The 26,264-nt window shown below is 44.5% G+C and overlaps 1 protein-coding gene across 3 annotated transcripts in view; it reads left to right on the top strand.

Moving 5' to 3' along the window:
* The window catches only part of ERCC6 (ERCC excision repair 6, chromatin remodeling factor), a 49,873-nt gene extending 23,931 nt beyond the window's left edge, over positions 1-25,942 (top strand). For all 3 annotated transcript variants that reach the window (XM_063127359.1, XM_063127358.1, XM_063127360.1), the window contains 11 exons: positions 428-544; positions 3,272-3,367; positions 4,615-4,833; positions 6,131-6,241; positions 11,025-11,144; positions 12,533-12,627; positions 14,275-14,420; positions 14,504-15,169; positions 19,335-19,536; positions 21,050-21,128; positions 23,196-25,942. In XM_063127359.1, coding sequence (XP_062983429.1) covers positions 428-544; positions 3,272-3,367; positions 4,615-4,833; positions 6,131-6,241; positions 11,025-11,144; positions 12,533-12,627; positions 14,275-14,420; positions 14,504-15,169; positions 19,335-19,536; positions 21,050-21,128; positions 23,196-23,624 — 2,280 coding nt within the window. In that variant the 3' untranslated portion in view covers positions 23,625-25,942. The remainder of the gene's footprint in view (positions 1-427; positions 545-3,271; positions 3,368-4,614; positions 4,834-6,130; positions 6,242-11,024; positions 11,145-12,532; positions 12,628-14,274; positions 14,421-14,503; positions 15,170-19,334; positions 19,537-21,049; positions 21,129-23,195) is intronic.
* The last annotated feature ends 322 nt before the right edge of the window (positions 25,943-26,264 follow it).

Raw genomic sequence — 26,264 nt, 5'->3', positions numbered from 1 at the left:
TTCTAATTAAGACTTAAGTTAGATTTTACTCAAAGTTAAGGGAACTCACATTGACCACAACTTACATTTAAAGTAACAGCACTTTGACTTTAAGTGTAAATAAAAACAAACATCCATAGAAAATATCAGCATTGTAAATTATTTGAGGTTTTCTCTATCTACTGAAGAAGCATCCCTCCCCAGGGTATGTATTAAAAGTCCAGTGTAGCATATTCATTTGAGTATTGGGGAAGCCAGGGTAAAAATCCCTGATCAGTCAGAAAGCGTTCTGGCCAACCAGTAAGTCACTCAGCCTAAGCTCCGTTACAAGGTTGGGGTTTTTTATGAGAAAAAAATACACATCACCCCAAGCTCTTTGTAGGAGCATGGGATAATAAGTGAAGAAATAATATCATAAGTCAACTAGCATTGTTTTCTTCTTCAAAAGGTGAAAACGGCGTACAAGTGTGCTTGTATTTTACGGGACACCATTAACCCCTATTTGCTGCGGAGAATGAAGGCAGATGTCAAAATGAGCCTCTCGCTACCGGATAAAAACGAGCAGGTACTGTTCAGTTGTGCCGTCTGTCTGTTTGGCATCTTGATACCGCTGGGAAAGGCTTTGCATTGGAGGAGGTGCTTTGGGCATCTCCCTCTGGGGCGAGAGGCCTTTAGTGCATTATCCCCCCACAGGCAGAGAAAGGAGGGGGCCCAACTCATTTGAACTTGCTGTAGCCTTGCTTTCTCATGACACGTGAGGCCAGACTTGATTTAATGAAAAGCTTTCATAGCAGTAGATAGTATGATTTTAAAACCTCAAAAAGGACAAAGGTTTTGAATGGTTTTCCTCAAAGCAACGTCATGGGGTGGCTGGGGATGAATTGAGGTCATTGCCTCCTTAGACAACCATCCTTAGACAACATCCTTAGACAACCCTCTGTCAGGGATGCTTTAGGGTGGATTCCTGCATTGAGCAGGGGGTTGGACTCAATGGCCTTGTAGGCCCCTTCCCACTCTGCTATTCTATGATTCTATGACAGAGAGCAAGAGGTCAAAAAGGCTGTGATACTGGAAATAATTTTCCAAAAGTTCTCATAGTCCAGTCAGATACATGAAGCCTTACGTGTTTCAGCAGGCACCTTTTTAGCTTTGAGATTCATAGCTGAGATGCAGGGAAGGAAATTTAGTTTGAGGGGACCACTTTTCTAGTCTTTGGCCACAGGTGCTGTCTTTCAAATGTTGCTATCTCTGTCTCTGTGAGCTTTTAAACAGCTTTAAATGGGCATTTCAATAAGTTACAAGATTTTGACGAGCAGTGCCTTCTCTTTTGGATCCGTCAGCCTTTCAGTGCAAAGTAACGTTGTAACCTCCTTTTAAGGCACAACAGATGGCATATAAGCATATCCACTCTTAATGTTTTTGCAGTCTTACCATTTTGTCACTTCTTTCAATTTTTGAAAACTATGTCGTGAAGCAGGAAACCTGCAGAAGACCCAGGTCTCACGTAATGTTGTCAAGCACGCTTCACGTGCTGCTGCCTGCCTTTCGTTTGCTCTTTCTGTTTTGCATCCAATTTCCAGAACAACCCAGAAATGGGTTAAAACTCGGTGTTGTTTTCCTCTCAACAACCCATAGTTCCGGGTTCACATGTCAGGGCGAGTGGAAACTGGATGTAAAATGGAAGTGGCTAAGGGGCTGGGAGGCATCGCGCTCACTCACGTGTGGCCCTGGCGAACTCTGATGTATGAGCTTGATCAAAGGTTAATATGGTACCTGCAGCCTCAAAGCAAATACAGCATTAGAGACGTGATTGATTAGTGCCAGGCAATTGCTTTCCTGAAGAACATTCCGGTGATCGGACTCAAAGAGTACTTATCAATGGAACCTTCTCAAACTGGGGAGAGGCAACGAGTGGGGTGCCGCAGGGCTCAGTCCTGGGCCCAGTGCTCTTCAACATTTTTATTAATGATTTGGACGAGGAGGTGCAGGGAACGCTGATCAAATTTGCAGATGACACCAAATTGGGTGGGATAGCTATTACCCTGGAAGACAGAAACAAACTTCAAAGTGATCTTGATAGGCTGGAGTGCTGGGCTGAAAACAACAGGATGAAATTTAATAGGGATAAATGCCAAGTTCTACATTTAGGAAATAGAAACCAAAGGCACAGTTACAAGATGGGGGATACTTGGCTCAGCAATACTACAAATGAGAAGGATCTTGGAATTGTTGTAGATCGCAAGCTGAATATGAGCCAACAGTGCGATATGGCTGCAAGAAAGGCAAATGCTATTTTGGGCTGCATTCATAGAAGTATAGCTTCCAAGTCACGTGAGGTACTGGTTCCTCTCTATTCGGCTCTGGTTAGGCCTCATCTAGAGTATTGCGTCCAGTTCTGGGCTCCACAATTCAAGAAGGACGCAGACAAGTTGGAGCGTGTTCAGAGGAGAGCAACCAGGATGATCAGGGGTCTGGAAACAAAGCTCTATGAAGAGAGACTGAAAGAACTGGGCATGTTTAGCCTGGAGAAGAGAAGATTGAGGGGAGACATGATAGCACTCTTCAAATACTTCAAAGGTTGTCACACAGAGGAGGGCCAGGATCTCTTCTTGATCCTCCCAGAGTGCAGGACATGGAATAATGGGCTCAAGTTAAAGGAAGCCAGATTCCAGCTGGACATCAGGAAAAACTTCCTGACTGTTAGAGCAGTACGACAATGGAATCAGTGACCTAGGGAGGTTGTGGGCTCTCCCACACTCAAGGCCTTCAAGAGGCAGCTGGACAACCCTCTGTCAGGGATTCTTTAGGGTGGATTCCTGCATTGAGCAGGGGGTTGGACTCGATGGCCTTGTAGGCCCCTTCCAACTCTGCTATTCTATGATTCTGTTGGTTGAAGATGGAGTCTTATATGGATCTATTTGTGCTGTGTTTGCACAATGCTATTTATTTATTTATTTATTTATTTATTACATTTTTATACCGCCCAATAGCCGAAGCTCTCTGGGCGGTTCACAAAAATCAAAACCACAGCAAAACACTATGCTAGCTCTGACTTCATTGATGTAACCATGAAATATCTGTTAGAGGACATGTCATCAGGTTTGGCAGATAGTAAGAGGCCAGGGGGCATGAGATGCTAATCCTTGTGTAATAAAAGCTACATCTATACCTACTCATACTTTGTAAGCTCTTTGAGGAAGGACCCATGCTTGCCATTGCTGTGTGTAGTTCCACGTTCACTCATGGTGTTTAACCGTGTGGTGTAACAGCTGCTGCGGTATCTCTCTTTTAGGTACTGTTTTGCCGTTTGACGGATGAGCAGCACCAAGTTTACAAAAATTTTATTGATTCCAAAGAAGTTTATCAGATTCTCAATGGAGACATGCAGGTCAGTGCAAATAAAGAAATTGATTGCCAGTTTACGTGAAAGACGTGAGAGTAGTTAAAGAACCCCAGGGATGCTCCATTCCTCGGTTGTTTAATGATGACCAAACGAGGAACTCTTGTCTTGTCTGTGTTGAAAGAAGCCAGAGTTCCAGGTTGGAAGGTCAGGCCCTGCATGAGCGAGGTTTTCCCCATTGACTTTGACTGTGGGTACTTCCTCATTATGTGAGTGAAATTTTGATGAGCAAGCCCGGAGCTTCATCTTGGAGTGAATAATCATCAACAAATTAGTAACGATTGCATTCAGCGACACCGTTTATAATTTGATTTACGTACTACCTACCTGTCACTTTTTTTTTTTTTGCATTATTTATGTATTCAATTTCTTTGAACCTCCCATTAGTAGTTCTAATAAATGCAGAAATAATTGTGGGATTACCCAACTACGTTTGAGCTTCTTACGTTCATTTCACGAAGGCTTCTGCAGAGGAACTCAGTGAATTGTGCCTGCCGTGCCTCAGACAGTACAAGACAAGGTCTTGGCTTTGACAGTTATGTCACCATTGTAATAGCGTTGCAGATGTCTGCTGCTGTTGAATACTGAGACACACACACAAACACATCCTGAAAAAATAGCTGCTTGCTTTCATTTTGGTCTGTTATGCTGATTCATTGATTGATTGATTGATTGATTGCATTTATATACCGTCCCATAGCCAGAGTTCACTGGGCGGTTTACAAAAGTTAAAAGCAGTAAGCATTAAAAACAAATACACAAAGTTTAAAAACATGAAAAGCATAAAAACAACAGTATCCTTATAAAAACAGCTCTTCTGGGGTCTGTTAAAACAAACAAACTCCGCATATGTTAAATGCTGTTAAATGCCTGGGAGAAGAGAAAGGTCTTGACCAGGCGCTGAAAAGATAACAATGTTGGTGCCAGGCGAGCCTCATTGGGGAGATCATTCCATAATTGGGTGGCCAGCACTGAAAAGGCCTTCTCCGTTGTTGCCATCCTCCGAGCTTCCCTCGGAGTAGGCACTCGGAGGAGGACCTTAGATGTAGAGCACAGTGACTGGGTAGGTTCACATCGGGAGAGGCGTTCCATCAGGTATTGTGGTCCCAAGCCGTGTAAGGCTTTATAGGTCAAAACCAGCACCTTGAATTGGGCTTGGAAATGTACAGGCAGCCAATGCAGGTGAAGGATGGGATCATTTTGAGGATGAGTGTTTGGCTCTGTCTTCTGTGTAGATTTTCTCTGGACTGATAGCCCTGAGGAAGATCTGCAACCATCCCGACATCTTTACTGGCGGCCCTAAGATTCTGAAGGGCGTACCTGACGAAGAATTAAACGAAGAGGATCATTTTGGATTCTGGAAACGTTCTGGGAAAATGATAGTTGTGGAGTCTCTGCTGAAAATATGGCACAAGCAGGGGCATAGAGTCCTTCTCTTTTCTCAGTCTAGGCAGGTAAGTGCAGGTAAGATACATGTTTGTTATCTGCTGTGACCTGTTTCTGTAAATGAGAAACTGGTTTGCAGAATGTCTCAAAGAATGCAGTGTTTAAAACCATCCAAGTGGGAAGGTTGCCCTTCCTTGCTATGTAGTTCTGATCAGCATGTCTGTGTGTGTTTGTGCTTGTATGCACACGCACACACGCACACTCTCTTAATCAAATTTTGCTACTCTAGTAGCAAAATTTGCAGTAATTACCCTGTTCAGTCAGATGACACGCTAAGCCACAGTGGTTAAGCATTTTGAGCTAAACATTATGGCTTAACATGTCGTGTGAACTATTCCTAACCATGGTGGCTACATAACCAAGGCTTAAACACACTCACTAACCATTTGCTGCAAAAAGGTTAACAGCCTAACCATGGCTTAGTGTGTTGTCTGAACAAGGTCAATACTATCTCCGGGGGACTTGGGTTGTGTACTTTTATTCTTCCACAGTAAAGCTAGTGGAACATTTCAGTTGCTGCAGATGTATGCTGAGCATCTCTCACATTACGCTTGGAAGGACTCTTTTTTTTCTTTCAATGCACTTGTTGTGCAAGGTGACGTTAAAGATGTAGGCTCAAAGTGTTTGGAGTTTTTGGGTGGGGGAAGATTCCCTTTTCAAGCAACATGTATTGATTGATTGATTGATTGATTGATTTAAAGCACTTGTTATTCATTCATCACCCAAAGTTTTTAGAGCATAGTATAACAATTCCAATTTTACAAATTGGTTGCACCAGTAGAGCAGACCAAAATACCAGCATTAAGCCACTTCTGTACACCAAAGCAGCTTTAAAAAGAAATAGAAAAACTATAGCCTGGACTGTAGCCCTTCAGACTATAGGTGGTGAGTGCACATGATTAAAGACACACTATAACATATATTCCCTGCACGTTGCTAACTGGCATGCCACATCTGCCAGGGATGCTTTAGGGTGGATTCCTGCATTGAGCAGGGGGTTGGACTCAGTGGCCTTGTAGGCCCCTTCCAACTCTGCTATTCAATGATTCTCTCCAAGACAAGTGTGTGTAAAATTTAAATCGAATCATAGAATAGTAGAGTTGGAAGGGCCCTACAAGGCCATCAAGTCCAACCCCCTGCTCAATGCAGGAAAAATGCAGCTCTATGTAGGCATAGAGCTGCATTTTTCTAGAGCAGCAGGCAAAGCAGCCCTTACAGCCTCTGCCAGGAGGTCTTGTGATATTAGATAGCTATTTTACTTTTGATGCCCTGTTCAGCAAAACCCCTTTTCTCTCAATGCTGCAGTTGCTGCACATCCTTGAAGCTTTCCTGGAGCAGAGAAGTTATTCCTACCTCAAAATGGACGGCAACACAACGGTTGCATCAAGGCAGCCACTAATTGCAAAATACAATGAGGTGAGAAACTCCTGGTCAGACAGTCAGTTCCTGGTCCTTATTCAAGAAGCATGAGTTTCAACGTTCGGTTTGGTAACGGTTAAAAGCAAGAGGACACTATCTGGATGTAAAAATTAGTAGCAAACTCCTGGAGATGTTATAAATATTTTTTAGGTGCAACATTCCAAATGTATTTCAAACGGGAGTTCTTAAGGGTGGGTGGGGGGATATACTCAAAATTAAAAAAATACTGGCCCAGTTCAGACGATACTCAAGCCAGATTCCAGATGGACATCAGGAAAAACTTCCGGACTGTTAGAGCAGTACGACAATGGAACCAGTGACCTAGGGAGGTTGTGGGCTCTCCCACCCTAGAGGCCTTCAAGAGTCAGCTGGACAACCCTCTGTCAGGGATGCTTTAGGGTGGATTCCTGCATTGAGCAGGGGGTTGGACTCGATGGCCTTGTAGGCCCCTTCCAACTCTGCTATTCTATGATTTTCTAAGTGCTGTACAGCGATTGAAAGATAAGGCAGTTCCTGCCCACGAGATCAAAATTTAATAGACATAATACAAAAAGGGAAAAGGAATGGAGAGAGCATAAGAGGAGCCCTGAGGCTGGATGAGACTGAGGGTCCATCTAGTCCAGGATTCTGTTCACATAGGAGCCAACCAGCTATCGACAGGGACCCACAAGCAGGACATGAGTGCAACAGCATCCTCCAGCCTATGTTCCCCAGCAACTGTTGTAGTTATAAGCTCTGGAGCAGAGTATTCTTTCTGGCAAGGAGGAAGGAAGGAAGGTCTGCGTCCAATGAATGGGGTCAGGCTGGCCGATCTCTTCTCTGCACCTGTGTTTGGGGGGGGGGGGGCGGGGAAGTGAACGTGCCCTTCCCTTCCCACCCATCTGATGCACCTGCCCTGCCTCTGAGACATCCACTCATAGATGGGGATTAGGACGTATGTGAATACACACTATTTTAATGTTACGGACAAACATGGATTCCAGTGGAACGATGCAATCCTGCTATCCGCCCCCCACTACACGTAGGAAGAAGACTGGGGCAGAGGGCAGGTGGGAATCATGGTGCTTCCAGCTGAGTCTTTTGTGCCTCATGCACAGAATTTTACAGGAGTCCAGACAAATCTTGTCTTCCGTGCATTCCCGCCCATGTTTTCCCACTGCTTCTCCCGTCTTTTCTCCTACGGTGGATAATCTGTTAAAAAAGAGGGAATACCTGTAAAAATGCCTTCTTGTAGGTAGCGCTGGGAACCTCCGAATGGAAGCACCGTTCGTTCTGTTCTGGAATTTCAGGCTGGTAGAATTTAAATCTGATTTCACATTTTATGTGGAACAGTGAATGACTGAATCTCCCCCATCTGCGTTGTGGTGGTCAGTTGTTTACTGAACAAAATTCTAGCCCTGAGCCATCAGGAAAAACCTCCTTTAGAGAACTGGCAACTGTCAGGCTATTTTGAAGTGTGATGTACTGGTTCCTCTCTATTCGGCCCTGGTTAGGCCTCATCTAGAGTATTGCGTCCAGTTCTGGGCTCTACAATTCAAGAAGGATACAGACAAGCTGGAGCGTGTTCAAAGGAGGGCAACCAGGATGATCAGGGGGTCTGGAAACAAAGCCCTATGAAGAGAGACTGAAAGAACTGGGCATGTTAGCCTGGAGAAGAGAAGATTGAGGGGAGACATGAGAGCACTCTTCAAATCCTTCAAAGGTTGTCACACAGAGGAGGGCCAGGATCTCTTCTCGATCCTCCCAGTGTGCAGGACACGGAATAACGGGCTCAAGTTAAAGGAAGCCAGATTCCAGCTGGACATCAGGAAAAACTTCCTAACTGTTAGAGCAGTATGACAATGGAATCAGTTCCCTAGGGAGGTTGTGGGCTCTCCCACACTAGAGGCCATCAAGAGGCAGCTGGACAACCATCTGTCAGGGATGCTTTATGGTGGATTCCTGCATTGAGCAGGGGGTTGGACTCGATGGCCTTGTAGGCCCCTTCCAACTCTGCTATTCTATGATTCTATGAACTGGCAACTGTCAGGCTATTTTGAAGCGTGATGTCATTTGATTGCCTTTTGAATGAAGTTAATGCTTTCTTTTGGCCTGGATGCACGGTCCAAAAAAGATTATCCCACTGCAGAGGCATGGGATATCTGATCAGGTTGTACATCGCCAGCAGAAGGCAGCCAGGCTGTTGAACAGCTCTACCCTTCGTCACTGGAGTTTGCTGTATCAGGAAATCTCCGTGTTCAGTTTCTGCCAATAGCTCCACAAATTTGTGAAGTTGAGTAGCAAAGTTTTCCTGAAAACTGGCTTCTCTTTGTTTGAATTGATGATGCAGGGAGAAAGTGTACTTTGGAAAACTAAACTGAATATTGAATATATTTTATTACAGTCATTGACCAATACCAACAGTACATTTAACAAACACTCTATACAAAATACGTTGACACATTAAATCTACCAACATCTAGAAAGTCAAGAGTTCATAACAGTTATATCAACAAATCCGTCTAAAATCACAGAGTACACTCAGGGGCTAAAAAGGTACGGCATGTTATTGCAATTGCACAAAATGTAGCTACTTCATTGGTAATATAAGGAATCTTATCCGAGAGTAATAAGGAAATATAAAATTTTGCAGTTCTACCCAGATATTTATATAAAAGAGTTAGAATAAGATCATTCCGAAGATCCCGATAAAAAGAACAGTATAAAAGCACATGACTCACCATTTCAACATCCCAGTTATAACAGGGGCATAGACGGTCTTGGAATGGTATTCCCTGGAATTGCCCCTCCAAAAACTTGGAGGGCAGAACATCGAATCTGGCCGAAGTAAAAACTTTTCTGTAATTAGGGAAAGCCAGATAAGCACTTGACTCAAAGGTCTTATTTCTTAAGGGACTGGCATAAGACAATGAGCTGACATGCTCTTGCAGAGCAATATCCCAGATTTATTTATTTATTTATTTATTTATTACATTTTTATACCGCCCAATAGCCGAAGCTCTCTGGGCGGTTCTCTGTTTGACAGCTCCCTTGGCATTTGAGTAGCCTGAAAACTAAATTGGATTTTTCTGCCTTGCCCCAACCTATGCAAGCAAAAAAATTCCAAATTGTGGGACTCATTACATTTTGTACGTGGCTTGATGGAGAGAGCATAGCAAGTGTATGCAAATATTTTTCTCTGCAACCCCTCCGTAAGTTTCACTCTTTTGTGCAGCAGTTTCCCTGTGATGGTTATAATATCTGATTCTGTTTCCATATTCAGTTATGCGTAATTATCTTCGTTTTTGTCTGCACACCAAAACATAATTTCCATGGTGCTCCAGTTCTTTTTATGAACTTACAATCATTTTAAACACTGGAATCTTGTAAATGTTTGGCCGTGTGCTTTCTAAATGTTACATTAGTGGATCTTTTGATTTATTCTCAAATCTTGATTAACTTTAGAATCAATTTTCCTAAACATGCTGACTCAGGAGTGAGGTCCCCAATGATTTCAATGGGACTTGCTCCCAAGTACAAATGCTTAGGACTGCACTGCCTTCGGGTGTTATATAGGCGCAGTTTGCGAGTGGATGAATACGTGGGTATCTGGTCTGCTTTTCTTGAAATCCATGTATAACTGCATGTTCAGTTCATTCATAGGGCATGTCTACACTAGTCAATATCCCGGGGATCGTCCCAGGATCATCCCTGTGCGTCCACATGATGCACAGGGGATCCCGGGAGCAGGAAGGAATGATCCCTCCGTTTCTCCGGGATATCAGCAGGCCCTTTCTTCCCAGCTTTTCTCGCGGTCACGGGACGATCCCAAGGACCACAGGTGGTGTGGCCGCCCGTGCTGGCTTCTTCCCTCTTCCTCTTATCCGAATAGTAAAAGCAGAGTGCGTAGCACGCAACGCAAGTTTGGCCTGCAAAGTCCTAGCACTTTTCCTTGAGAGGCTCGTTGAGGGGATAAATAATACTCACAGTCCTTATTCATCAGTAAAGTTCTTTTACTGAGGTTTTCTCATCAGGTTTAGTATAAACTTTCATTTACACGCATGGTCATCATAATCACGTTACCTCAGCACGGATCTCCCAATACCTAACAAGATGCCATTAAACACTGTGCATCTTAAAGACATATCACCACTAGTATTGCACCATACTAAACTGTCCAGTGAACCAATTCTCCTCTGTCCATGTCTGGCATGTAGCCCACGTCTTCCACGCTCCGGTTGCAATCTTGCCAAGTCCAGAAACATGATTACAAAGCTTTTAACCCCTTACAGCCATTTAACCCTCTGTGTGTAAAATTTCTACTCAACACATCAGAGGGAGAGATGGGATGGGAAGAGTTCAGGGCCATTGGGGGTGGGTGGGGAGTGGGGTCAGGGCTTTTTATTTTTTGAAAAACGTACTTTTTCACTGGAGCGCATGTATTATTATTATTATTTATTTATTTATTTATTTATATAGCACCATCAATGTACATGGTGCTGTACAGAGTAAACAGTAAGTAGCACGACCCTGCCGCATAGGCTTACATTCTAATAAAATCATAGTAAACAATAAGGAGGGGAAGAGAATGCAAACAGGCACAGGGTAGGGTAGACAGGCACTGGGTAGGGTAAACTAGACATTGCACACCGCGTGTGAACCCAGGGGGAGGATCTCGCCATCATGAGAGATCCTCCCCCTACCCTCCCCTGGTGTAAACATGCCCATAGTCTTATCAAGACCTAACACATGCAGTTTTAAAACTTTCCCTAAAAGTGCCTTGTGCTGTCTGTCTTTACAGGATACATCCATATTTGTATTCCTTCTTACTACTCGTGTTGGTGGGCTTGGTATTAACCTGACAGGTGCAGACAGAGTGATTATCTATGACCCTGACTGGAATCCCAGTACAGACACCCAGGTAGGTTTTGTGGAAGAAAACCCTAAATCTGTGATGGACTTAATAAGTAATGCAGTGCAGCCGTCTTCCTTCGAGCCATGAGATCTGAAGTATATGTGGTGGGTAAATGTCTAGCTTTCTTTGAAGAAGAGGAGAATGAAATGAAAACATTCAACAGCCTGCAGCATTCAGGAGGTTTAATTCCTATGGAAAGACTTCCCTGGCATATGAAGTTACTTGTTAAGGGTCAAACTTTTGTAAACTTTTGAAAATGAGGTCATCCGAGGGCCTGCTCCTGGTGGTTCCACCTAGATCCATCCTCCGATTGGAGTCCACCAGGGGAAGAGCCTTCAGCGTGGTGGCGCCCCTCCTGTGGAATTCCCTGCCTCTGGAGGTCAGGCAGGCACCAACCTTGTATTCCTTTTAGCGCCTCCTGAAAACATCTTTATTCCAAGAAGCCTTTCCTTAGTATGCAGCCTTAAATCTGGTTTTGCTTCTTTTAAATTTTGTTTTAACTGTTTTGTTCTGTTTTTATTTTCATTTTATCTTGTACACCGCTCCAAAAATTTTCAATGGGGAGCGGTATATAAGTATTCTAAATAAATAAATAAATAAATAAACCACCCAGAGAGCTTCAGCTACTGGGCAGTATAAAAATGCAATAAAAAAAACACTTCACATTATTTCAAAAGTGTTATAAACTCAAGTGCTATAGAAATTTTGTGCCCTAATTAATTCCCCATATTTTTATTAATCACTCTCCAGTATTTTGGGGTGTTTTTTTTGCCAAAGAACATCCCCTCCATAAATGATAGAAATCTCTTGTTGTTTCTGACACTTTTTAAACACTGGAAATCATCCCCTGAGGCTGCTGCAAAGATAAATAGCAGGCTTGAGAGATGATTTTCAGCAAGAAAACAGGATTGTGAGTGTACGTGAAAGGTTAACCCTATCTGGATTGAGAGGCCTATGTCTGGTTTTTCTAAAGAAAGAGTTGTGGCCGGTTCTATATATCATTACATAGATAAATAGAACCGCCCAGAGAGCTCCAGCTATTGGGCGGTATAGAAATGTAATAAATAAATAAATACATTTATATCCTGCCTTTTTTTCCTCCAAGGAACCCAAGGTGGCTTCCATGGTCATCTTCCTCTCCTGTGAAGTAGATTAGGGTGAGAGTCAGTGGCTGGGCCAAAATCACCCCAGGGAGCTTCTGGCTGAACGGGGATTAGAACCTGTACCTGCGGAGTCCTAGTCCAACACTCAAACCACTACATCACGCTGGCTCTCAGTGCTTTTAATGCAGCAATGTTTTAATGTAACACTTTAGTTCAGCCTTAAGACAGCCCCCCCCCCCCCCGCATTTTGTGTCTGAAAACGTCATTGCAAAACACAGCTTTGTGTTCTAGGCTCGAGAACGTGCGTGGCGAATAGGCCAAACGAAAGAGGTGACAGTGTACAGACTTCTTACTGCGGGTACTATTGAAGAAAAGATTTACCACAGGTCAGTGGGTCCATATTAGCACATTAACTTTTGTTATACCAGATGCAGCTCTAAGGAGCATCTGAACACCACCAGCTGAATATGAGCCAACAGTGTGATATGGCTGCAAGAAAGGCCAATGCTATTTGGGGCTGCATTAATAGAAGTATAGCTTCCAAATCACGTGAGGTCCTGGTTCCACTGTGTTCAGCCCTGGTTAGGCCTCATCTAGAGTATTGCGTCCAGTTCTGGGCTCCACAATTCAAGAAGGACGCAGACAAGCTGGAGCGTGTTCAGAGGAGGGCGACCAGGATGATCAGGGGTCTAGAAACAAAGCCCTATGAAGAGAGACTGAAAGAACTGGGCATGTTTAGCCTGGAGAAGAGAAGATTGAGGGGAGACATGAGAGCACTCTTCAAATACTTCAAAGGTTGTCACACAGAGGAGGGGCAGGATCTCTTCTCGATCCTCCCAGAGTGCAGGACATGGAATAACAGGCTCAAGTTAAAGGAAGCTAGTTTCCAGCTGGACATCAGGAAAGACTTCCTGACTGTTAGAGCAGTACGACAATGGAATCAGTGACCTAGGGAGGTAGTGGGCTCTCCCACACTAGAGGCCTTCAAGAGGCAGCTGGTCAACCATCTGTCAGGGATGCTTTATGGTGGATTTGTTTCCAGACCCCTGATCATCCTGGTTGCCCTCCTCTGAACACGCTCCAGCTTGTCTGCGTCCTTCTTGAATTGTGGAGCCCAGAACTGGACGCAATACTCTAGATGAGGCCTAACCAGGGCCGAATAGAGAGGAACCAGGACCTCACGTGATTTGGAAGCTATACAAATGTATATTCATTACATTTGTATTCTACCTTGTCTCTGTTATGGAAATTGGGATTCTTACCCAGGCACTGACTGGACTCAGACCTACATAGCCTCAGCCAGCTGGCCTTAGAATGTGCTTGCAGACTACGCCCTGAGCATGTTAAAGTTCCCTACATGGTCTTGAAAGGAAAGTTGGGCTGATGTCCTTTCATTTAGTTGCTTTGCACACTTTGGGGAGGGGAAAGCCCAAAACAAAAGGGGGCAATGGAGCGGGGGGCGGGGGAGAGAGAAGTATTCGTGCTGTTTCAAGCAGGGAGGGGGGAAACTGGCTGGAATTTAATGTTAAAATTAAATGGCTCACTTAGTTTCATGTTCTCATTCCCACCTCTTCCCCCTCCCCCTTTTAATCTTCTCGCCTTCAGCAACTGTATTCCGTCCATTGTGGCTTGTCGATTCGGAGTTCTCTGCCAACTTCTTGCTGCATTTTAGCATTTGTTTTTTTCTTCCTTTCCATCCCTCTTCTTTTACTGGGATTTTTCCTTTCTTTGTAAAACAAAATGTAGAGTTTTCAGTTGCTTGCATGTTCTCCTAGCGGTAAACCGAGTCTCATAGGATGTTTCTTTGGTATGCTGTGGGATTTTCAAATGCAGTAAATGCATGCATAGCAGTTGGTGAATTGCTTAAAACTTACAAAGTAAATCCGAGCATCTGCGTGAAACAATAGCTTTGTTGCACTGTGTAATTGTTCTCTCAGGTAAAATTCATACCGTTACTTTTCTCTTGTGCCTCATGTTCAGTGCTTTGAATGGAGAACTACAACTATCTTACTACAAAATATTATCTTTTCCAGACAAATCTTCAAACAGTTTCTAACAAACAGAGTGTTGAAAGATCCTAAGCAAAGGCGCTTTTTTAAATCCAACGATCTCTATGAACTCTTCACCCTGAGCAGCCCAGATGGGGCTCAGGGGACAGAAACCAGCGCTATCTTTGCAGGTACGTAAAGGGGAAGGAGTGGTAACATCTGCGCCACAAGACTGGAGCAAGCAGCTAATGACTTTCTGTTTAATGCCTTCCAGGCACCGGTTCTGATGTTCCAACGCCAAAGTCGCAATTAAAAGGTAAAGTGGCAAACCTCTCTGATGTTCCTACAAGGTGTAATCGTCTTGCAGAGCGTACTTCACCCACGTGCACCAAACTGTCAGATTCCTCCTCAGCAAGGCAACGTGTTAATTCACCGACTGCATCAATAGAGTCAGCTGGAAATATCCAGAGAAACGCGGAAAGGTCTCCATCTTGTCTTCCTAAATATGATGCTCAGCTGACCGCTGCTGAGATAGATGCGTTCACTGGCATGGAAGAGAAACATTTAGAATCAGCTGAGGGACCACTGCCCAGAGCAGAGCTGGAGAAGGAAGGGGCTTCTGAAGACATGGGATTGTTGGACTCCTTGCCAACAGGTGAATCCGGTGAGAAGCGGCGTCCTCTGGTAGAGGAGAAAAACAGTCCTCGCAGGGACCAGGGTGGGAACGTGCAGCCGCGTAAGACTCATAAGCACACTTCAAAAACAAAACACCATGAGGGCCAGCCAAAGAAGCCCAAACGGTCCCGAGGGGCCAGGTTCGAGGGTGAGCGGATTCCTCACCTGGTCAAGCAGAGAAAGTACCGGAAGGAGGACAATGAGGACGAGAAAGATCCGAAGAAAATCGATGACTATGTTTTGGAGAAACTTTTCAAAAAGTCAGGTAACCCTTCTCTTCTGCATCACCTGTGTTAAAGAGTATGAATATGTGACAATTTCCTTACTTTGCATATTTTGTTCAGGTGTTTTTTGAAAAATTGAAAAGCTCGTTGCCTGTTTCTGTTGCCTGTTTCTCTTAGGTCAGGCATGCTAAACAAACTGAACCTGCTTTTTTATCCACCCTCACTTAAAGCCTGTTTTTTATCACCCCAAGATGTAGTTGCCCCATTTAAAGGCATAAAATGCTTCCTAACTAAAACCTTTCTGTTAATGCATACAAGCTTACTGAGTTTAGTTACATAGATATTTATTTATGACTAGCTGTACCCTGCCACGCGTTGCTGTGGCTCAGTCTGGTTAAATTGAAAAGAAAGAAAAGACAAAGCGGATGTTTCTAATATGTTTAATTTCACAATGCTTGTGGATATACAATATTTTTAGTTGTTCCATTGTCTGTGTAGATATAGAGATTGTCTGGTTTGCCAACTCTAGAACACGCAACATATAATTGTCCATGTGAGAAGCAATCTGTGTCTAGATCTAAACCGCACAATTCTAAAGATTGGCCCTGAGCTTTGTTGATGGTGATTGCAAACGCCAATCGAATGGGGAATTGCAATCTCTTAAATTGAAATGGCATATCTGTTGGAATCATAGGAATGCGAGGAATGAGGACATCTTCACCTTTGAAAGGTCCTGTCAAGATTGTTCCTTCTATGACGTTGCTCAGTAATTTTTGCCGTTGCAAAGTTTTGGCTGGCTGATATTTCGCAACATGATAATTGGCAGGCCGATTTTCAATTGCAGTACGTGCGGTGGCATCCCTGGCAGATCGAGTGAATTCAAAAATTCTGTTGGATAATTAACCGCTTCATCTGCTTCCACAACAGTGTCGATGGACTTGTATGTGACTGCCTCGCTTTGAATGTTAGATTGAATAATATTGTTAAGTTCGTGATGATAGATAGGAAAGGCTTTGATTCTGCGGTATATCCGGCAAGCAAAGTTTGTAATAGCTCTGGTGGTTCTCCAAGTTGAGGCAGTTTAATTTTTCCAGCAGCGCAACACATTCCTTTTTTTTCTCCATTAAATTTAAGAGCCTTGCAATAAGGACACACTTCAGTCATAGTGCCGATGAGAACATGCCGCCTCAAACTATAATCATCAGCCGGGTTGTACCGGAATGCAAGGCGATTGTAATCGTGTGATTGTTTACCACGGAGTCATGTTTGACGCTGATGTGCTGTTTCTCGTTGACGTCTTTCAGCCACTCTCAGCCTGTTGCGTTCCTTCTTTTGAGAACAAAGCAGATCTGAAGCTGTAGAACGCGATTGCCGTGCTCCTCACCGTAAAAACATCCTTTTTTAAAAACCAAACAATCTGCTTTACTTCATCCAAATAATGCCTTGCAGAAGATCACACTTAGGTCGTCGTACTCGCAGAGCGGAAGCACTGCGACGAGAAATTGCAAATCAGACTCAGGAAGAACGGGCATCAGCAAACGAGAAAAAAAGAAAAAGAATGCCTCAAATACGTGCCAAGGAACCAGCCAAGCAACGTTCAGCCAGACTTGAGGATGCACGGTTGCGAGCACGGCAATCGCGTTCTACAGCTTCAGATCTGCTTTGTTCTCAACAGAATGAACGCGACAGGCTGAGAGTGGCTGAAAGACGTCAACGAGAAACAGCACATCAGCGTCAAACACGACTCCGTGGTAAACAATCACACGATTACAATCGCCTTGCATTCCGGTACAACCCGGCTGATGATTATAGTTTGAGGTGGCATGTTCTCATCGGCACTATGACTGAAGTGTGACGTATTGCAAGGCTCTTAAATTTAATGGAGAAACAAAAGGAATGTGTTGCGCTGCTGGAAAAATTAAACTGCCTCAACTTGGAGAACCACCAGAGCCATTACAAACTTTGCTTGCCGGATATACCGCAGAATCAAAGCATTTCCTATCTAACATCAGGAAATACAACTCATGCTTCCAAATGACGTCATTCAGCGCAGAAATCATCACAGCTCCATTTATGCCAACTTTCAAAGTCAAAGGACAAATTTATCATAAAGCCGGTTCCTTCCTTCCGTTTCAAGATAGTCAACATAAATTCCTACAAATGTATTTCATTGGTGATGGCAATGATGAATTGAATGCATGCTGCGGAATTTATACCGGCATAAATAGGTCCATCGTTTCAAAACTGCAACAGCTACTTCACGAAAAAAACAATTTAGTACATTTGTTCAAAACAGCAATTGACATGATGCCATCTGATACACACAAGATTGTTATTCATGCTGACAAAACGCCTGCTGGAGAACATGTGCGAAGATTCAATGCTCCAACTATAGACGAAGTGGCAATTGTTATAGTCGGAGATCAATTATGCGTGTCCAGCTGCAAAACGATCGATCAGCTGAGATATTCTCACGTCAATTGCTGGAAATTGGGAACGGAAAGGTGCCGGTTGATCTGACCTCAGGACGAATTTTATTACCTCATAACTTCTGTAATTTAGTGACGTCAAAAGAAGAATTGGTTGAAAAAGTATTTCCAAATATTCAAACCAATTATAAGAATCACGATTGGCTGAGTGAACGAGCTATTCTTGCGGCCAAGAACAAAAACGTCTACAAACTTAACAATATTATTCAATCTAACATTCAAAGCGAGGCAGTCACATACAAGTCCTTTCGGAGATATAACGTCTGTTTCGAACGGACATTTACATTTTTATTTATTTAGATTATTTGATTTATATACAATACTTATATACCGCTCCCCATTGAAAATTCCGGAGTGGGGTACAGGATAAACTAAACTAAAAACAGAATAAAACACTTTAAAAATATATTTTAAAAGATGCGACATGTACACATAAAACAGTAAATTTGGGGTTACTTTTGATATTTACTTCTTGATCACTTAGAACAGTAGACATGGGATTAAACTGTTGCAGGGTTCAGCAAATGAAAATTCTCTCATACAAAAACTCTTAGAGTATTGAAAAGCATCTAGCTTTCGTTATCCAGTGCACACAGTTCAACGTACTCTGAGCTTTATTCCCCTGAGGCTGAGGCAAGGAAGGAAGCGCCTGCTCAGCCGGGCTGGCCACCCCCTACCCCCAGACTAGGTCATCCCTCTCTCTGTATTTTCTCTCTGTAGTTGTGTTTCAAATCTTTGCACTGCTGCTAGGTTTTATTTTGGTTTTATCTTACAGTGTAGTCTTAAACTTTTATATTGTATTTTATCATGTTGTATTTTACGGTTTTAATTGTTGTGAACTGCCCAGAGAGCTTCAGCTATTGGGTGGTACAGAAATGTAATCAAGGCAATAAACCCCAGGCCTTGAGGGGGATGGGCCCTTGTCCTGACCCAAAGGGTAGAACCCTTTTACTACACTGTACTCCTTTCGGCACCTCCTGAAAACATCATTATTCCAGGAAGCCTTTCCTTAATGTCCAGCCGTGAGTCACTGTTTTTGCTTCTTTTTAAAATCTGTTTTAAGTGTTTTATTCTGTTTTTATTTTCATTTTATCATGTACACCACTCCGAAATTTTCAATGGGGAGCAGTATATAAATATTGTAGATAAATAAATAAATAAATCTTAGCCCAAAGGCCAAGAAGCGGTCTGGATGCCAGGGTGATCTGACTGTGACATTGTCGTGACATTGATCTCCAGGGTTGATTCAGGCAACCCCCTTTGTCTCTCCCCCAGGCTTCACAATACACTCCCCACTTCTGGAAGGGCTACCGTGCATCCAGATGTTCCTCAGACTCCTGGGGTGGCTGACAAACTCTCTGCTGGTTCTCCTCCTCCTCCTCCTCCTCTCACCTTTGCTCTCTCCGCAGATGCACAGATGGCAAAAGCTTCCCCCAGGCAGATGTTGACTTTCCCTCCAAACAGAGAGTGTAGCTTTCCATGGGTGTAACATTCCACATGTATTGTGGCTGTGCTGATCTCTGCAGTTTTGTTAAATGTAGGATTGTAGAATAGTACAAGAAGTCCTTAGAGTTTGGACTTATCCCCTGTCCTTTTTTAATGGGGAACTGTTGCAAGAGTTGTTGTAAACACTTAAGTTTCTTCATTAATACCAAGGCATGTAATTTTAGATGGTTTAAAAAGCAAGCTGTGTTCCTCCTCTTCCCCCTCCTGCCAGGAATTCATAGCGTCATGAAGCACGACACCATCATGGAAGCCTCCAGCCCAGACTACGTGCTGGTGGAAGCAGAAGCCAGCCGTGTTGCTCAGGATGCCCTCAGAGCCCTCAAGATCTCTCGGCAACGATGCCGGGCCGCTGCTTCTGGTGTTCCCACGTGGACCGGCACCAGCGGCCTGCCTGGCTTGCCAGCAAGAGTAAAGTAAGGCCTGTGACCTCTCTTCCAGATTCATTAGCTTGCAGTAGTTTACATAGCTGGGGTGTGGTTCTGGTATGCCTTTCCGCAAAGCAGGGTGAAGAGGGAGGTGAATGGCCAAGCAGGTTGCAACGTGCCACACGTCTTCCTGACCCCTGCCGCTTCATAGAACCATGGAATTGCAGAGTTGGAAGGGGCCTACAAGGCCATCGAGTCCAACCCCCTGCTCAGTGCAGGAATCCACCCTAAAGCATCCCTGACAGACGGTTGTCCAGCTGCCTCTTGAAGGCCTCGAGTGTGGGAGAGCCCACCACCTCCCTGGGCAACTGGTTCCATTGTCGTACTGCTCTAACAGTCAGGAAGTTTTTCCTGATGTCCAGCTGGAATCTGGCTTCCTTTAACTTGAGCCCGTTATTCCGTGTCCTGCACTCTGGGTGGATCGAGAAGAGATCCTGGCCCTCCTCTATGTGACAACCTTTCAAGTCCTTGAAGAGTGCTCTCATGTCTCCCCTCCATCCTCTCTTCTCCAGGCTAAACAGGCCCAGTTCTTTCAGTCTCTCTTCATAGGGCTTTGTTTCCAGACCCCTGATCATCCTGGCTGCCCTCCTCTGAACACTTCCCCACTTCTGCCCTTAACAGCCCCCCACAGAGCAGCACTTCACGGGCCCAGTGCCTAAATGGAGCATTCCCCAAGTATGCTGACGCTGTCTTGAACTGCTGAAGGAGACAAAGGACGCGTGCTTTGGTGCCCTTTGGCTGTTCGGTTTTTCTGATTTTTAGTCAATTCTGAAACTCAGGCCTGATAAGAAAACGTCATCTCATTTATCTCCACGCTTCCTAGTGAGATAGTTAACCATGGTTCCCATTTCCCAGATTGGAAAACCAAGCTTGACGCACTGATTTGTCCCAGTGTAATTGCTGCCCTGGCCTAAGTCCGATGGCGTATACGTCTGCTGTTCAGGAATGGCCCTAGGGCTGGGCTCCCTCCATCCTTCCTCTGCGTCACTGACAAAATCTTCAGCCTTAATAATAATAACAATAATATACTTATTTATTACCCACCTCTCCCTCTGGATCGAGGCAGCGAACAACACTAAATACAATATAATACATAAAATTAGTTAAAAGAGCATATAAAACCAATAAAGTATTAAGATAACAATCACGGCTTCTTAAAATTCTTAGGTTAATATTTCCAGTGAGGTCTTGGCAGCTTGACGGAAGCCGTTAAATGCAGGGTCAGGGAACCTCTGACCCACCGCCTCCCCTCCTTGACCTCACCCCTCATGTGGCAATTGAGCAGAGAGAGAAAAGGTCCCATTAGCATGAACGGAGCTGCTTCTTTAAGACTGCAGTGTGGGCAGCAGTTGAATGAATTTGTAAATGGATGTCTGGCTTTAGCCCCGCCCACTGCTGGCATCCAGTGCTTGAACTGGAAAACCCTTGTGTGAATGTATCTGGCTAGTATTACGGTCCAAGTTTGAAAAGAATGGGTCTCTAATTCTCTGGTATGTTTCAGAAGCAGGTTTGGTCAGAAGAGGAACCCGAATTTGGCGATACCACCTTCTTCCGCTCCATCTCCGGGAAAGAAATGCAAGGTGAAACATGAGCACATTATAGCTACCATCAACGTGTGGCAATTGTAGAACTGAGAACTTCAAAGAGGAGGCATCACTGACTTGTTAATTGTTTAGTCATTCTAACTCAGTAAAATAGAACAGTAGCATTATCCCTTTATTGCAAATGGGGATTTGGGACTTGCCTAAAAGTCCAGTAAAAATGGGGTTTCACATCAAACGAAGTGCAAAAGAAACTAAAATAAACCTGTCTTAATTAATCCCCTCAAATCCTACTTCGAACATATAGAAATATATGTTTAAGGGGAATATTTCCAGAAGGCAATTTTAAAATGACTTGCAACTTTAATATGACATAATGTGTTATATTGGTCAAAGTTCTGTGCTATCACATGCACTAAGAAAACAAAGTTTGCTTTGATTTCCACTAATCTTAGATTTCTGCTGATACATAGAATATGTAACTTGGTTAATAACTTCCAGAAAGATGATAAGAAGTGCTTAAAATGCTAGAAATAGTTCTGTTTAGAAGAAAATTGTTATCTCTATCTCATTTATTATAAAACCTATAATAATGATATATGTAGAAATAGCAATGCTTTTGAATTCCCCCCCCCCCCAAAAAAACATCAGAATGGTTATCAAAAGTGGTATGACGTTCTTCATCTTTTGTGAGGAGACCAGGCAAGATATTGAACATCCCTTGTGCTTAAATTAAAATTGATGCTACCGTCTCTCTCTCTCAATAAATCAGCCTGAGAAAGGGCTGCTGAATTGGAACAGCTCACCCACTTGCTCAGTATTGTATTTAGTACATGTGTCAATGGTGGTACTTGGGCAGCAGCTGCAGTTAGTGGACGTGTGTGAAACGCTACCCCCAAATTTTCTCACGAAAGCGTCACTGGCGCTGTGGGTCCAGGCTCTCGCTGCGTTAATCAAGATCCAGGTTTGCTGTTGCCTTCTTGCTGCCCGCTCTGCCGTTTTGGAAATGTTCCCTTACATGCATTATTCTAGATATTTGATGTGTTAAATGCATAACTTGAATGGATAGAACAGAGCCCTTCTTTTCATCTAGAGCAGCCTTCCTCAACCTGGGGCGCTCCAGATGTGTTGGACTGCATCTCCCAGAATGCCCCAGCCAGCTGGGGCATTCTGGGAGTTGTAGTCCAACACATCTGGAGCGCCTCAGGTTGAGGAAGGCTGCTCTAAGAGTGTAAGAAAAGGAATTGAGAATAAAACAGCCAGTATCAGACTGCCTTTATACAAATCTATGGTGCGACCACATTTAGAAGACTCTGTCTAGTTCTGGTCACCACACCTAAAAGAGGATATCATAGAGTTGGGAAAAGTGCAGAAAAGGGCAACTGAAACGATTACGGGGCTGGGGCATCTCCCCTACCAGGGAAGGTTACAACAGCTGGGATTGTTTAGCTCAGAAAAAAGGAGGCTGAGGGGAGACGTGATAGAGGTGTACAAAATCATGCATGGTGTGGAGAATGTGGACAGGGAGACATTTTTCTTCCTCTCTCAAAACACTAGAACCCAACGGGGTCATCCCATGGAGCTGATGGGTGGGAGATGCAGGACAAATAAAAGGAAGTTCTTCTTCACACAGCGCATAGTTAAATTATGGAACTCACTACCACAGGATGTAGTGACGGCCACCCATTTGGATGGCTTCAAAAGGGGGTTGGATAAATTCCTGGAGGCGAAGGCTATCAGTGGCTACTAGCCCTGATGGCTGTGTGCTACCTCCAGTATTCGAGGCAGTAAGCCTGTGTGCCCCAGTTGCTGGGGAACATGGGTGGAAGGGTGCTGTTGCACCATGTCCTGCTTGTGGGTCCCTGGCCAATGGCTGTTTGACCCCTGTGTGAACAGAGTGCTGGACTGGATGGAGCCCCGGTCTGATCCAGCATCAGGACTCTTCTTATGTTCTCAATATCACTTCGTGAGTTCATGGCTGAGGCAAGATTGCATTGGGGACTTTGGGCCGTAGCCCTCAGCAGCTCTCCTTTTTGTGGATGTTGTTGGTCAAACCATCCGTAAATGTGAGAGCTCCACCCAAGACTTTTCCATGTCTCTTTGCAGGACACAGAGAGCGGCAGAGAGGAGAATAAAAACAAAAACATTTCTCCTGTTCTCTTCGATGGAAGAGTGGAAGCCGGAGAGTCCTCTTCAGGTGCGCTGAATTCCTCATCGTTGCTGGCTAAAATGAGGGAAAGAAATCACCTGACCGTGCCCCAGCGAACAGAGAGCCAGGCTGAGGAGAGTCTCCAGCAGCCGGATGCCCCGGTCACCACAGAGCATGACGAATTGCTGGTGGATGTCCGGAACTTCTTGGCCTTCCAGGCCCACGTGCCAGGTCAAGCGAGCACGCGGGAAATCCTGCAGGAGTTTGAGTCGAAGCTGACCGTGGAGCAGTCCTGTGTCTTCCGAGAGCTGCTGAGGAATCTCTGCACTTTCCATCGGCAGTCAAGTGGGGAAGGACTCTGGCGGCTGAAGCCGGGGTTCTCCTGACAGCTGTTTCGGGGTGCAGAGTTCGCATCCCTCCCCCCCGGTTCACGTGGTTTTAATCCTCTTTTGGAATTATGCTTCACGAACTGGTGCACGTCACTACGCTTCTGTACGGTGTTTTACGGGAGCAATGCCTTCTACCTCATCATGCAGCAATAGAAACTGAGCGGACCTTTTCTTAAAAAAGGGGGGGGGGCAGAAGAACCTTGTGGTGGCTGGGACTCAAAATGGATTTCTCTTAAGCTTTCTGATGAATTAGGGCCATACATCCGGACTCCACGAGTGGCTGATTTAGGGGTGTGTTGCACATTAGGACACCTCAATCAAATGGTTGAACGCAGTACTTAACTCCGTCAGTGGAGAAGAATTGTTTCCAGTGCAGCGTGGGTTCTTTCAGTGCTGCTCATTCTTAGGATCTGTAGCCTGTAGGAGAGAAATTCTGGCACTAGGAAAACCTCTTCGGGTGTTGGAAATTGAGATGGAGCCGGTTTCTATTTCAGTACTTCGAGGCTCACCTGCTGGGAGTGGCTGAGTGAGAGCACAGGCCTGGTCTTGCCAGGTCCTCTCCTGCTGTGGGCAGGCTGGGGTGTTGTTTTCTCTGGTTACCACTCAACGTGATGCCGCCAAGCCTGTAGATTCCTGGCAGCAAAACCTTGCCAGGTCTCCTGCCCACTGATGCCTCTCTTGGACCCCTTTCATAGGCTTTGATCATCTGTGCTGCATAGCAGTGGAGGTGGTAGAGCGCAGGTGGGCAAACCCCCCCCTCCCAGACCCTACCTTCTCTTTCTCCCCGTGTCGGTAAGAGATGAGCTGATCAGCAGAGGAGGGATGGGAGCGTGGCCAGGACAAGCTGCCCGTGTTTCTCTTTCTCCATAGCTGGACTCCTGTGCTGCGCACCACACAGCACGGAAGCTCAACAAGGTGAGTGTAGGGTGGGTGACTGTCAGGCATGAGAGAAAAGGGTGGGGGGCTTTGGCAGATGAATGAGGGAGGTGGGGGAGGCTTATTTAGATATTCAGATAGAGCCTAGGCAATAGGGATGTGTAAGAAAAGAGAGATTCATTTCATTACTTCATTCATTTTCTTTCTTAAACCCATAACTTTTATTTTTGTTCAGTTTGTGTTACGTTCCCTTTGTGATCAATTTCACACATTTTGGCCATTCTCATTTTTTTTTTGAATGGGAGACTCTCTGGTGCTTTCCCAGCGCCCGTTAACTAGAGGCTTCCAGTTCAGCATGAAATTCTCAAGCATTCTGCCAAATTTCAGACAGGTGGGTAACTGGGCTCCTGTTTATAGGCAGTTAAAGAGACAGATACAAATCCTATGCATGCTTGTTTACGCAGAAGTAAATCCTACTGAGTTCAATGATGCATGGATATAGAATTGTAGCCCAAATGTGAACCGCCCAGAGAGCTTCGGCTTTGGGGCGGTATAAAAATGTACTAAATAAATAAATATTTAAAATTTCATCTATTTTTAGACCACATCCTGGTCAGTAAATGCAACAAAACTCCAAAACAGTTTTCTAAGTCTTAGGGCCTAGGGAGCTCAAACCCAGGGACGCTCCTGAGCCTTGCAGGGAAAGAAGGGGAGCAAATCCAGAGCTTGTTGAAGCAAGGTCTGAGAGAGCTGAAGCCAGCCTGAGTGAAGAAGTGAACTCTTCACCGCTTTAGGTGATGGTGAGACAGCGAAGCCCCAAACACTTCCCCCCCTGCATGCCTGGGCAAATGTTGCTCGTGACCTTAAGAAGTCTGGGAAATATATGAACAGGTGGTCTATCGGAATCCTAACTGCCTGCCAGCCAGCACTGCTCACGGTAGATGGGAACCTTTCAGGGTCACTCCAGACATGGCTTTTTCCGCTGGTGGCAATGCAAATGTTTCGTCTGGCCTGTGCGCTCAGCGATCCTATGAGAAGGGCAGGAGAAGAAGGAAACCCTGAAACATCTCTAGAGAGAACAGCCAAGAGTTCGTTTTGTTGGATGGAGCCTGTGATTTTTGTAACTTGCATTGAATGGGGTTGATCAGCAAAGCTCCTCAAATTAGGGTTGCTGCTTTCTCGGGACACGGGCTGGTGGTACTCCGTTCAATGGAATACTTCCTGTATTTATTCCCCAGCAAGAAATTGTCTAATGTGTCAAGAATTCACTAACATTAAAACAGTTTGTAATAATCATCACTTCTACAATCTAATCTGTGATCAATTACTAACTTTGCTCACTGTGAACGAGGTTTGTGTTACAGGTCATTCATCTAAAGCAACCTTCCCCAACCTGGTGCCCTCCAGATGTGTTGGGCTATCCACGGCGCCGTTATTTATTTATTATTTACGATATTTCCATACTGCTCCCCATTCAAAATTTCAGAGCGGTGAACAGATAAAATAGAATAAAACAGAATAAAAACACATTCAAAATAGATTTTTAAAAGGAATGGAAGTGCGAAATAAACTGTGGCTGGTCATTACGGGGAGGCTTCCTGGAACAATGACATTTTCTGGAGGTGCAGGTAGGAATACAAAATTGGCACCTGCCTGACCTCTGGAGACAGGGAATTCCGTTACTGATCTCGGGGCCTCTTAGCTTCCAATTTCCTGACTTTGTGGAACTTGAGCCAACATAACGAAGCCTTCACTCTGGTT

The sequence above is a fragment of the Elgaria multicarinata genome, chromosome 5 (assembly GCF_023053635.1).
Source record: "Elgaria multicarinata webbii isolate HBS135686 ecotype San Diego chromosome 5, rElgMul1.1.pri, whole genome shotgun sequence".
NCBI lineage: Eukaryota > Metazoa > Chordata > Lepidosauria > Squamata > Anguidae > Elgaria > Elgaria multicarinata.
Note: the sequence above shows the minus strand (reverse complement) of the source record. Positions and strands in the feature narration are given on the sequence as shown.